The sequence below is a fragment of the Zosterops lateralis genome (genome assembly GCF_965231275.1).
Source record: "Zosterops lateralis genome assembly, chromosome: 22".
Lineage (NCBI taxonomy): Eukaryota > Metazoa > Chordata > Aves > Passeriformes > Zosteropidae > Zosterops > Zosterops lateralis.
Genome location: NC_139782.1, coordinates 3110088 through 3122465, shown reverse-complemented (window position 1 = coordinate 3122465; position 12378 = coordinate 3110088). Strand labels below are relative to the sequence as shown.

Sequence of the window (12378 nt, the reverse complement as noted above, 5' to 3'; positions counted from 1 at the left end):
CATTTTCAGCTCTATTAACTATCTGGCAGCAGACTGATTCCAGGGCATAAATCTGAAACAGCCTAAAAACTTGCTGGTACTCAAATTTTTTAGTGAAAATGTTTGTTCCAAAAACCTCATTCTTCAAACCTTTTGGATACACTATCAGTGTATCATTACCTTTCTACACAAACCTTTGCATGGTGACACCAAAACCCTCTAGACTCCTGCTAAAGAAACAACTTTCCTCCATACAGAAATAAGATTCAGTCCTTAGAGAGTCTCAGCTTTCCCTGTTTCTCTGACCAACAACCAAAAATCCTACTGGCCTCCCTAGTCTCTTGCTGACTGTTTTCTCCTTAACACGACCCATATCCTGTCCAGGGAGGTCCGTTCCGGTGTGAAGCATTACAGGCAGTGGTGAATCTTCTTGCAGAGAAAGCTGAACTCCCCACAGTATATAGGGAATGCCATAGGAGTGTGGGTCTCAGGAGGGTACAGCACTCACTGTCAGGGGCAGAAGGACTGTCCAGTCGCAGCTCCATTGGAGTTTCCAGCTTGTTCTTCACCATCAAGGCTGAGCGCACTGTGATCACCTTCCGGGCGCTCCCCTCCATGGTAACTTCAAACACAACACGAACTGGAGGCAATGAAGAAAACTGGAAGATATTTAAAAGCATTAAAAAGCTCAGGTAATGAATTTATCTAGAAGAGGGACACCTCCACTATGAAGCACTAACTGCTGGAGAAAAACTTGGCAACTGAGTCCAACCATGTGCAAGCAACACATAAGCTGTATAAATAGTTTAATAATGGTGGTTTATAATCCTGTATCTCCTCCTCAAAGCACAGTAAAATTATAAAAAAGCAATTCCACATACCACTAACTCCATTATCTTTCTCAAAATGATGCAAATTCAAATAAGAGCAATACAGATTCTAAGAGAACTTCATACATCATCTCACTATTACATCATTTAATAAACCTGTGGAGTTTGAAGTCTAAGCCTCATATGGTTACCAGTCACTCATCATTCCTATGTGTCAAAACTGAAAAATAAAGTGGAGCTTTCTTAACATATTCATACTTTGTTCACTCATAGCTGCCCTTCTGCTGTGATGTTTTACCTTACATTACACGGTCATTGCCTCTTTGATCCTGAAAACAACATTTAGTGTGTGTTTACATGCTAGAATTTATATATTGGAATTTAAGAGCAATTTTTCAAACATTTTTACTGGTGAGGAATGATAAATCATAAATATTTGTTCTAATTTGAAAGTGCATTTTGTTTGCTTCAATTTTGTTTCTTTTCTATTGAAAAGGTTCTAGAAGGATAAAAAAGCCAGTTCACAGTTTCCCTACTCTTACTTAAGCAGCTCTCAAAAAAATGAAAACATACTCACATAGACTTGTGGATGTATTATATTTGTTCTACTTATTGGGCTTCCAAGCTGGGAGGAAAGTAAACAAGATGGTTAAAGTACTTCCACTTTTAAGATACTGCTCTCAGCTTTAACACAGAACTTCACTACAGAAGAATAAAACTTTCATCACTTTGTGTTTCTCATCTTCAGTACAGCTTGCTATCATGTCAGAACTAGATTAGCAAAACCTGTTTGTAATACTGCTTTGCAAAAAAATGAAGCTTAACGATGGTTTGTTGTAAAGAAAAATTCTACAGGAGATGTTGCTGAACAGCAGTTCTCATTAATTTATCATAATCTCAAAATTTGCATCCTTTTCCTTCAATATTTGAATTACAGAGAGATGATCCTTTTTATGCTTCAATATAAAAACATCAGAAAATTCAAGTAAGAGACCACTGGCTCTTGTCATCAGTATCGAATCAAATTTAGTTCTGTTTTATATCAAAAAGATCTCAACCTCCTATTTGTCCAGTGCTCAACAACTTCCAGTAGCTAGTCTCAAAACTTAGTCTTGACATCCACAAGACCATTTTTATCACTGATCCTCCACCAAATGCCAGCCTGCTGATTATTACAACTGCATTTTCCCTTCATGACAAGTATAATTTGTCTACAAAGCCACATACTTCAAAAACAATCCATAGGCTTACAGGAAATTTCCAGTGCTGTTTATTTTAAGCAAATTAAACACATGAAAAGCATTCCTGCAATAAAAGAAATAAAAGTAGCTGCTGAAATGCTGGGCTGATTCAAAGCTCAGTCTCCATGAGTGCATGGTCTGTCACTAATACATTTGTTCTGTCACTGGAAGCTCTGCCTGCCAAGCACAGATGAAGTGCTGACTGCTCTGCCTGTGGTTTGCTCACACAGTTAGGAACCCAGCAGCTCCAATCCAGGCTAACTGGAGAGAGGACAATCTCATACAGCAGATGCTTTTAGATCACAACATTGCAGACATCATTACTCCTAATTTACATATTCTTTTAAAACTCAAAATCAGAACTTACAGTAGAAGAGGAGGAATTCTTATCTGGTGCAGCGTATCGGAAATATGTTCCAACTTTGTCTACAGACACTGGACTCACTTCTTCCCAGCCATTTACTCTCACTTGCAACTGATGAATCCTTAGATCATGTGTGTGCCTATCAGGTTAGATCAAAAGAAATTACTATTAAGCATTATTATACAGATTAAATACCAAACAGTTCAAACCACAAACATCCTCTGGATTCTGTTAAAAGAATCTCACTGAAGCATTAATAAAATCTCAAGAGTTTTTCCATTTCATGGATAAATGGACCTGATTTTATGTCCAATTACTCCACCCTTCCTAAGGAACACAAAGACACATAGATAGGTTGCAAAAATAAAACTGAGCTACATATTTGTTAACAAGCTTTAGTTCTTATCTCTGATAACAACCAATACTGCATCAACTGCCCTTTAAAATAAAGGACATTAATTTGTAACCAAGGCCCCCAAGTCCTTCTAAAAGCTTATAATGATCCAACTCACATATAGGAATAGCTGCCACCAACAGCAATAGTTGCTGCTTTACCAGAGAAATGATGATTTCCCTCCATACAAGAGTATTTAAAATAGAAACTAAACAGTAACAGTGGATTTTAGAGAAAGCCACTTTTAATGTGACACCTGCCAGTGCCCTTACAACTGTGAACCTGCTCCACATACGAGACTGTCAGAACATCTCATGGCCTGGCCCCTTCACCTGTGTCTGAGTTTCCCTCTGGTTTCAAACTCAAACGGAACCTCTTCCCCAGTGATAACCTCCTGCCATTCACTGACATTATGGGCATCACCCAGCAACGTCCCGTTTTCCTCAGGAACAACACCTGGACTCCCACTGTGAGACAGCGCAGCCCTGTGAAGAGAATCACAGCATTGTACAAAATTACTACTGCAAGTTGCAAATGCTTTTTCAGTCTGCCTCAGTCCTGCAGTGAACACGTTCACACCACAAATGTACTTGACTGGTTTCCACGTTCTGTTTGGTCTCTTGAAAATAAATCTTTTTTGTTTAATAATAAAACAATCTCTGTGTCAAAGAAGAGGCTCTTAACTAAGTAAAACTGGGAGTTGCCTACGTGTCTCTGCAAAACAAAAGCACTGAAAACAACAGGGTTTGGCTGACATGGCAGAGGAGCCAGAAAAATATGTTTGAAGTGATCCCTGAAGAGCTCCTTACCGGGTTGGGGTTGTAGTCAGGGTGGCAAACCAGAGAGTGCAGCCAGTGTGATTTCTCAGAGCAAAGGGGACGAACGGCTGCCTGCGCTTTGGGGTCTTCATTTCAGCTGCAAAACAGAACACAGACTTGTCTGAATGCCCATGAGAAACATCGATCAGATGTTCATGTGGGGTGAGATACAATGGCTGGAGAACCACAACCTGCACTAACTAAAGAAAAACAAAGAAACAGGACATCAGATTACCCACAAAGTTTTTACAATTAGTAACTACTAAAGAAATGGTACAAAACAAACATTCTTCCCCTACATCATCAACCCCTTCCCTTGGAACTGAGCTTAATCTACATGTTCTTTTGTTTTTTTATATCAAGTCTTATACTATGCCTTCAGTTACACCCAACAAGTAGAAAATCTAATTAAAAACCCAAGCATGATCAGAAACCTTTTATGTACATCTAAATGCTCATGAAATACTAAACACACACTCATTTATAATTAAGATTTATGCTGTATTTAATGTAACAAATACAGGGTTAACCAGTATCCCCTTTAAAGGGACTTTTATTCTCAAAGCCTGAACAAGTAGAAATGTTTTCCTATGCAGGATAAAGCCTACTGAAGTATGGAAAATAATATGAGAGTAACCAAAAGCAATCTGGTTTTGTTAAACTGCTGGGACAGCAAAACACCAGAAGAAGATATTACTCCTCCTATGTTCAACTTTTTCCAAGAACAAATTTCTAACAGGCACACAAGTGTTACTCTCATCTTCCACACTGCAGTGCATGAAATCTGTGAAAATACTTACTGAGTTTGGACACAGAAAAACCCCTGTCAAAGTCCTGTAATTTACTTTAAAAGGAAGATAAATGGTGCTCCCTCAATACACACATCTTTGGTATGAGAGGAGGGGAAAGAAGGCACACACAATAAATCAGCTGCTTAAAGAAAAGGTGAGACAGAAATCTCTTCCCCAGACCCGATCTGAAGTCACTCCAAAAAGTTTCCAGAGGCAAGCAGGGGTGGTGTGGGGAGGGCAGGGAAGGTTTTGAAGGAGTTATTGATCATGACAGATGATTTTCTGTCAGATCAACAAATCCCTATGTACCCTCACATTGTCCATGGAGACTTAAATCTGATCTAAAGCTTACAGAGAAAGATATTTCCAATTAAATAACAAGAAGATGAAATCTTTGAAAGTCAAAACTCACATTTTTGCCAAAAGCAAATACATGGTTTTAGTGTTGAGTTTCATTTTATATAATTTTTTTTGGCTAGCCCAGGATCTACAAAATTAGACCAGAAGCCAAATGAACTTTTACTCTGGTGTTTAATCTATTGCCAATTTATCTTTGGAGACTTCTAAAAAAGAATTTTTGGGACTATGGCCTGATTTTCAAGAGAAATGTAAAAGTTGTGTTTTGAGACTACTGCCTGATAAAAAAAGACTATCTTTACCAGGAGGATTTTTTCATAATTAATTTAGTAATTTAGCTGCAACCCATACTAAAAGTCAAGTAATTAATATTAGTTGTCTTGCTGCTTGTTTGATTTTTTGGGGAAAAATAACAAACAGAAAAATATTTCAGAAAAATAAATCCAAAATTTTCTATTTTCTTTTTTTTTTTATTAAACTCAAGAGAAAATATTTCTAATGGCACTCAAACAGGAAACAGATGTAGATTTGCAGAAAGTTTTCTGTCCTCCCAATCATTAACTTTTCTAGAGGGCTCTGTATTTATGAAGTGTGCTGCTGGTCTTCTATAATGCCAAAAAATGAAAAATCTTATACTGCATGATTTTGCCCAAAACCTGTCCTGTCAAATAGATTATCAAATTAACAAATTATTTATTAGGAATGCTTTACTTCCTAAGGCCTACTGAATACAACCTGTGCTTCTGAAAGCATCTGAAAGTTTTAAGTACATAAATATGCTAAATTAGGCATAAATATGTATATTGAACATAATGGTGGATATTTTTAGAATATAAATTAAATATTGTGATATTATTATGTTGTTTTTAATTCCCTGTACTGTCCCTCTAGAAGAGGGACAGTGAATAGTCAACAATTCACATAACCTTCCTTACAAAGACATTTTTCTACATGGGGTTAAATTTCTCCATTCCCTCCTGAGAAACAGAGAATGACAGTGTAAAATACTAAATCTAGCAGACTAAAAGAAAAGTAGCTGTTATGTTATTTAGCTTGAGGGGTTTTTAGGTTTTGATTATTTGTAAATATCCACCAGAAAATCCCATATACAGCACAGTGTTTATTGTGCAAGAACCTTCCAAAGAAAAGCACCTTTTGGTGTCTGTGTGCTGTACAGTACCTCTAGCATAGATCTGATGCTCTAGGTTAGTCAAACTGGCTGTACTCCTAGTTCTAAGGTAGACAAGAGGGAGGCCTGGCAGACAGGAAAGACAAAGTTAGCAGGTAAGAAAATCCACACAAGCACAGGTAGATCTTCCCTTGCATGCATAAGGGAAGATATACATCATGCAATTTTAAGTCTCTACCCATTTGCTTACACTAAGCTGGCATTTGAATTGATAAAATTCCTTCCAGAAGGAACTCTGGGAGAAAATAAACTGAAAAGACCTGTCACATATTGAGAGCTATTACTCAGGTGATTATTTCACAAACTATTTTTTCCAGAAACTCATTTATTTAGGTCTTTGGGGTACAGAAAGCAAAGTATCCTCTCTGAACTGCACACAGTCTAAATTCAAGACTCTGATTTAACCCTTGACATGAGAGTCATTAACTGAGAGTGGCAGACAGAAAGGAAGCAGAATTAGCAGTGTAAAGCTCTTTCTCATAGCCAAGCAGCCAGAAAGCTTTTTGTTTTAAAAGAATTGAACATAATTGAAAAGAAAGCAGCTTTTTTGTCTTTTTCTTTTTTTTTTTTTTTTTTTTTTTTGCCAAACATCTCTAACAAATCACTGTATTCTGTGAAGCCAAAATACTTATGCTTGTAATACATTAGACAGATGACCATTTGTGTCAGGACTGTTTCAAATAAAGTGTGATTAATGACTAACATACTCTGCCCAAAACATGGGGGATCCACTGAAGAACCCATCCAGTCTTCTGAGCTGATTACATTCACTTCTTTGTCCTGTTTACAGTAATCTTCCATCCAGGACTGCTTGGTACATGTGTATTGCTCTAGAGGAATGTAAGCACAGACAGCCAATGTTTTCAAGGTGGCAGTAAACAAAGTCATTGAAAACTGTGTTAAATTCATCACACTCAAGTTACTCCACTTTAACAGCAGAAGTTTCACTTCACTGCTTTTTCTGTGAGTCACTTACATAAGTTAAAGACAAACAACAGCTCATAAAATCACAGCAGTGTCTTAAAAAAATATATATCCCCAAGATAAAAAACTTCCAGTGGAATTCATGTTCTTAAGATACTCCTTTGTCAATCTAAGAGCTCTCCCTGCAGAGGCAATTAACCTTAAATATTTTCATGTTAGAAGTACTTCCTAGGGGTTTTGGGGTTTGCTTCTTTTTAAGAGGCACATGCACATTCCTGCATAAATATCAAGACAACAATTGAGTCCTCTGGCACAGTATTAATCACAAACCAGTTTTACCACTTATTATCACTGCTTTTAAAAGACATCATCTTGGAATCACTGATTGCCTTCTCCTCCTGGCACCTTGGCTTCCCCTCTTTCTGCCAAACCCTGAGGTTCTCCTTGAGGGGAGAAAGGACCAAGGAAGGCTTTTCTGTTACATTTACAAGTTCAGCTGCTGGCATTTTTTATATTGTGCCCACCAAATAATTCTGAATGAGCAACAATATTCCTGGGAAAGGCACACAATTAGAGCTCCACAATGCAGAAGTTGTGGAAATTGGATTTAATGATGATGAACAAAATACTTTGATTTCCAGAGGTGGGAATTGACAGCTCAGGTGCTCAGAGACCAAAGAACTGAAATGAGTAGCTCCCCACTACACCTGTCAATGTACTGAAAAACAATGAGCTTATCAAAATATTTTTAAGCCCTGTGAAGTACAGAAAGCTTTATATGAAAGCCTGTTTCTGATTAAAAATAAATTTCCAATAACACACAAATTTGATAGAATTCATATGACCAGAGAAGGAATTCCTACTAACCTCTAACATATGCAGCTCATGTCTTTACACTTTCACAACATCTGATAGAACATAAGCTGCCTGAACACACACCTGGAAAGTGTGGAGGGACTTGGGGCAATCCTGCTCCCTCCACGGGACATCAGCAGCACTTTAATTAGAGCTGTCTAATTAAAACTTTCACAGCAGTGAAAACCAGACTGTGGAGTGCTGTTCTCAGGGAATATTCCCACATACCTATGAGAACAGAGGTGATGTTTATATCCAGCCGTGGTTTGGCCTTCACTTCCAGCTTCAGGCGGGGAGGGTGCAGGCGGCTCCAAGGTTGTTGTTGCCAGGACACTGAGCACGGCCACGGCTCAATGAAGGGCTCCCAACCTGAGAGAAACACAAACCATCACCTCTGCCACACACCTGGAGGCCACACTGGAGTGCTCTGCACATATTTAATAATGAATCTTCCATAATTAGATCCTTTACTTTTAATCTTTAATACTTCTTCAGGATGAAGTTGCAAGCTTATGAATTTAATTTAATATCTAATACATATTTGGTCCAGTTTCTCCATTCAGACCATGTATATGTAAGGTGCTGCAGAAATATCTTAGTTCTTATTAAAGGACTAGAAAGCAGTAAGAGCTTTATATTTAAACCAGCTGGAATTAAACTCTCTCAAATAGTTTTGACAATGATTTTCACACATACGTTAAGCTGGCTATTATTAGCATCTCAAAAGATAATGGTCTAGAAGCTATTAAAAAAACCACCCTATTTTTGTATTTTTAAAAACAAAGTATCTTTTAAAACCAACAAAATTACCTTGTTATTGACAGATAATTCCTGGGTGCTTGTCACCAGTAATGTAACAGAAAATTTAGTTTCTAAGTTAAAAAATCCCACACAACCAGATTACTTCTTTTGTCAGTATCTGGCCTGTATTGAGGCCTAATTTGCTTTTTTGTATCTAAAACATAAATTGTGATGGACTTCTTATGTTAATCCTTTATCTTTAGCCAAAACATCTGCCCTCACATGCTTTTCCTTCCTGAAATATGAAATAAACTGAATGCACCAAACAATTAAAGAGAAAAGAATGCAGAGACAGCTTGTTATAAAACTGTTATTTTGCTGGATAACCTTTTTATACAATTCCATTTGAAAACTCGAGTGCCACTTTCCTATCAGCAAAATCTCCACTTTCCACATCCCTCCAAATGATCTCAGATCAGGATATCTTGTCTAGGATCACACTGTCTCACACATACACAGTCCCAGAAGTCAACCTTTCCCTATTCCCTTAGAGGCATTTCCCTGTGGGTGAACTTCAGGCTGCTGTAGTAGGAAAGGCTGTTTCCTAAACTTAAATAAGAAAACAACAACCCCCTGGATATTTCACCTGAAAGCTCACGGTTGTAATAATCGCCAGAGAGGGTAAAATGAGCATAGCCTTCAGGGCTGGTTCTCAAATGTTGGAGAAAATTCAAACCTGTGAGGAAAAAACAGTGAAATTTAAACTAATGCAAAACAATCAAGCTTCCTGGTTTTGTGAATTGTTAAGTAAGCAATGGAAGGTTTTGTCTTGTCTTTTAAACTGAAATGGTACAAAAAGCCTATCATAATAGTCTTCAAATAACATTTGCAGATAGCCACACCTTACAATACAGAGCCTCCCTAGGGCTCTACCCAGGACACATTCCATTTGTTACATGATGTAAAAAGGGGAAACCAGAATCTTAACCCTACAAGGACTGTAATTTCTTAAAACCAAAACTTAACACAGAAATAAAGGAAAAGGAACCCCCAATATCCCACACCACCACCACCAAGAAGACACTGTCAGTTGAAATTTGACAAGTCCTGACAAACAAGAGAATGATGCTGAACACACAAAGAACTGACAGTCATTTTATGCCAAGGCAGGAACAGATACTCACGTGAAAAGGTCAATTCAGCCAGGGGAACATCACAGTCCATGCAGTCATCTATAAAGCAGATGCAGACACTTTCTGCTTTTATTTCCACACCTGAGATAAACTGGAAAGGCACAATCCCCTGGCTATCTCGACCAGAAGAGGTCTGGGAAACTGATTTCAGAGGTTCAGCATTCTTAAACAACCAACTTGCTGCTTTTTTCAAGTCACCTTAGATAAAAGCAAACAAACATCACCTACTTTCTCAAAGACATGTACTTAGCAAAAATCATACAGAGGCAAACTAATACCCCCTCTCTTAAGAAAATCTTCTCAGCAGTATCTTGAATATGCTCTATTTTGTAACATAAATTTCAGAAGATTTTAAAGACATTGGTATATCCCAAGAGTAAGAAATGTGTTTTGAAGTTGGCAAATGTAATAAAAATGTATAACATTATACATGCCTATAGGTAAAGTGGGAAGCATGATAGTGCTGAAGGAAAAAACAATCACATCTGTTCAAGTTTTGTCTTGAAACTTTTCATGTACTGCATGTAGAACTAGAGGAATATGATTTTAAAAGGGAGAGAGGAGAACATGCTCTTAAGAGGAAGAGATGTGCAACAGCAATAAATTGGTGCACCATAAAAATTACCAACCTAAACACAAAAAATCTCCCAAACAAAAATACACTCAAGCACTCCACACATGACATCTCAAAGGGCAGAAAGAATCCTTGGGGGGTAGATTTTACACAGTAGCACAACAGGAAGAAGAATGTTTAAGACTACAGGCCAGCACAGAGCCAAAGATGTTCTAAAGAAGGAAACAGTGCCTGTGCATCACCACCTGACAGTCTAAAGGCTTTATTTAATTGCAATTAAGGTAATAAGAACAATGTGCAAACCCCTGCTAAGAATATGTGGTGTTACCTTGGCAGATCAAAAGAGCTTTACGACAATCCTCCATACTGAATCCCAGCTCCTGGAGGCGAGCCAGCTGGACCTCTGCAATTAACAGTTAACCAAGCATGAATCCTTGACAGCTATCTACTTGTTTTCATTTATAAAATCAAGATACATCTGTATGAAAAATGCAGGTTTGTTTGTTTAAGATTGCATCTGTAGCAAAAGCACATAATTCTGCTCTGCTTTTACATTTTTGTAGTATCATCAGGACAGTGCATTAGGTAGTTCTAACCAAGAAAGGGTCTTACACTCTTTTATCAGGTAGTTCTAACCAAAAAAAATCTTACACCATGAAGATACCAACATCTTTTGTGTTAAGCATATAGATTAGCTTCCCTTTGTAGAAACCTTCTTTAGATATAAAAAATGGCTTCACTCCCACAGTGAAAAACATACCAAGAACAGGATCCAGCACATGTTTGGATCCATCTCTGGTTTCATGTGCCAGGGAGGTCTCACTCCCCAAGGCTGAACTGGAGGGATCAGCAGCATTCCCAGCACCCGAGGCAGCCGAGTCGGGCAGAGCTGCACCTGTCTGTTGGGGAATTGACTTTGCAATTGCCAGGAAGAGCTGAACATCATTGTAGGACAGTCTGATATCCAGTGCTTGCAACTGAATCTAAGTGAAAAATTAGAATATAAGATTCACTTGCCTTTTTCTACATCTTTTTCTTAAATACTTTGGATATTAGTAAAGCTCTTCACAAAGGAAGACAAAATTTAGTGTTACAATCTGATCACTATGCTGTTTTAAAGACCCAATAATAAAATTGTCAAACTTTTTATTATTTACCAACAACCAAAACCATTACATCTCAGGGAAAAGAAGTTTTACTCTGATATAATGGTAAAAAAAAATCTTTAAATTGCCCTCTAATATGTCCTAACAATTAGGAAACAGAAAATATAGAAAAATACCTTTTTCTTTCAGATATTAGTAACTATCTAACACCATCAGCCTACATAATCAGCCCATTTCCTTCCCCCACTATAAATCTCTGTAATATATCCCATAAATCACTCTTTCATTACCACTAAGAGCATTTTCTGCCTGCTTCTTTCATTTGAAAGTCTTCTATTGAATCCTTGGGCATAAAAATATCTCTGCTAGTATTCTCTACTGCATACAGTTTTATTCAGGTCTTTAATATTACCTCTAGAATAGGAGGAAAATCTTCACTATTGAAAGCATCCAGCAGCCCTGAACCACTTGGGTAGGAAGAATTCCCAATAAGTTCCATATGAATCTGTACTGGATCAATAATTGACAGTGCAGTCTCCTGCTCGTTTCCTAACCGGCATGAAAACACCTAAAAATTGCAAATTATTTTTAAAAAATTATGAACTGAGAAAACAGGCCTTGCAAGAACTAGCAATATTTTGAGGCTACGGTCAAGTCTTACAATGTTTCAAGAGAAACAATACAAAACTATTCTCAAAACTGCTGTAAAATGAGAGCATTTGATGAGAAACCAACAAATTTCAAAAAGCATCTGTGGACTATTCCTTTTGTATATATATTTATAGTAAAGTATCTTCACTAATTCCTCTAATTTTAGATGTTACATAGAAGCAAATTTATTTTTCTTACCTCAATGCCATACAAACTGCCAGAGAAAGGACGATCCAACAACTTGGGCTTGTAAGTGAGAACTGTTGTTCCCTTCAGAATAATTGCGCTGGTATCGAAGCAGGACATGTCCTCAACAACCACAAATTCAGTTCCTTGACCAAAAAAAAGGACAAGTAACTAACAGGGCAGTT

The 12378-nt window shown here is 37.5% G+C and overlaps 1 protein-coding gene across 3 annotated transcripts in view; it reads right to left on the bottom strand.

The window, feature by feature from the left end:
- The window catches only part of VPS13D (vacuolar protein sorting 13 homolog D), a 94832-nt gene that overhangs the window by 54613 nt on the left and 27841 nt on the right, over positions 1 to 12378 (bottom strand). For 2 of the 3 annotated variants that reach the window (XM_083876855.1, XM_083876856.1), the window contains exons 31-44: positions 12206 to 12339; positions 11769 to 11924; positions 11011 to 11233; positions 10579 to 10653; positions 9668 to 9874; positions 9130 to 9219; positions 7971 to 8111; positions 6671 to 6793; positions 5955 to 6029; positions 3618 to 3723; positions 3141 to 3293; positions 2418 to 2553; positions 1387 to 1434; positions 488 to 638 (exon numbers count right to left, since the gene is read on the bottom strand). In XM_083876855.1, coding sequence (XP_083732981.1) covers positions 488 to 638; positions 1387 to 1434; positions 2418 to 2553; positions 3141 to 3293; positions 3618 to 3723; positions 5955 to 6029; positions 6671 to 6793; positions 7971 to 8111; positions 9130 to 9219; positions 9668 to 9874; positions 10579 to 10653; positions 11011 to 11233; positions 11769 to 11924; positions 12206 to 12339 — 1818 coding nt within the window. The remainder of the gene's footprint in view (positions 1 to 487; positions 639 to 1386; positions 1435 to 2417; positions 2554 to 3140; positions 3294 to 3617; positions 3724 to 5954; positions 6030 to 6670; positions 6794 to 7970; positions 8112 to 9129; positions 9220 to 9667; positions 9875 to 10578; positions 10654 to 11010; positions 11234 to 11768; positions 11925 to 12205; positions 12340 to 12378) is intronic. The other variant, XM_083876857.1, reaches the window with a different exon arrangement.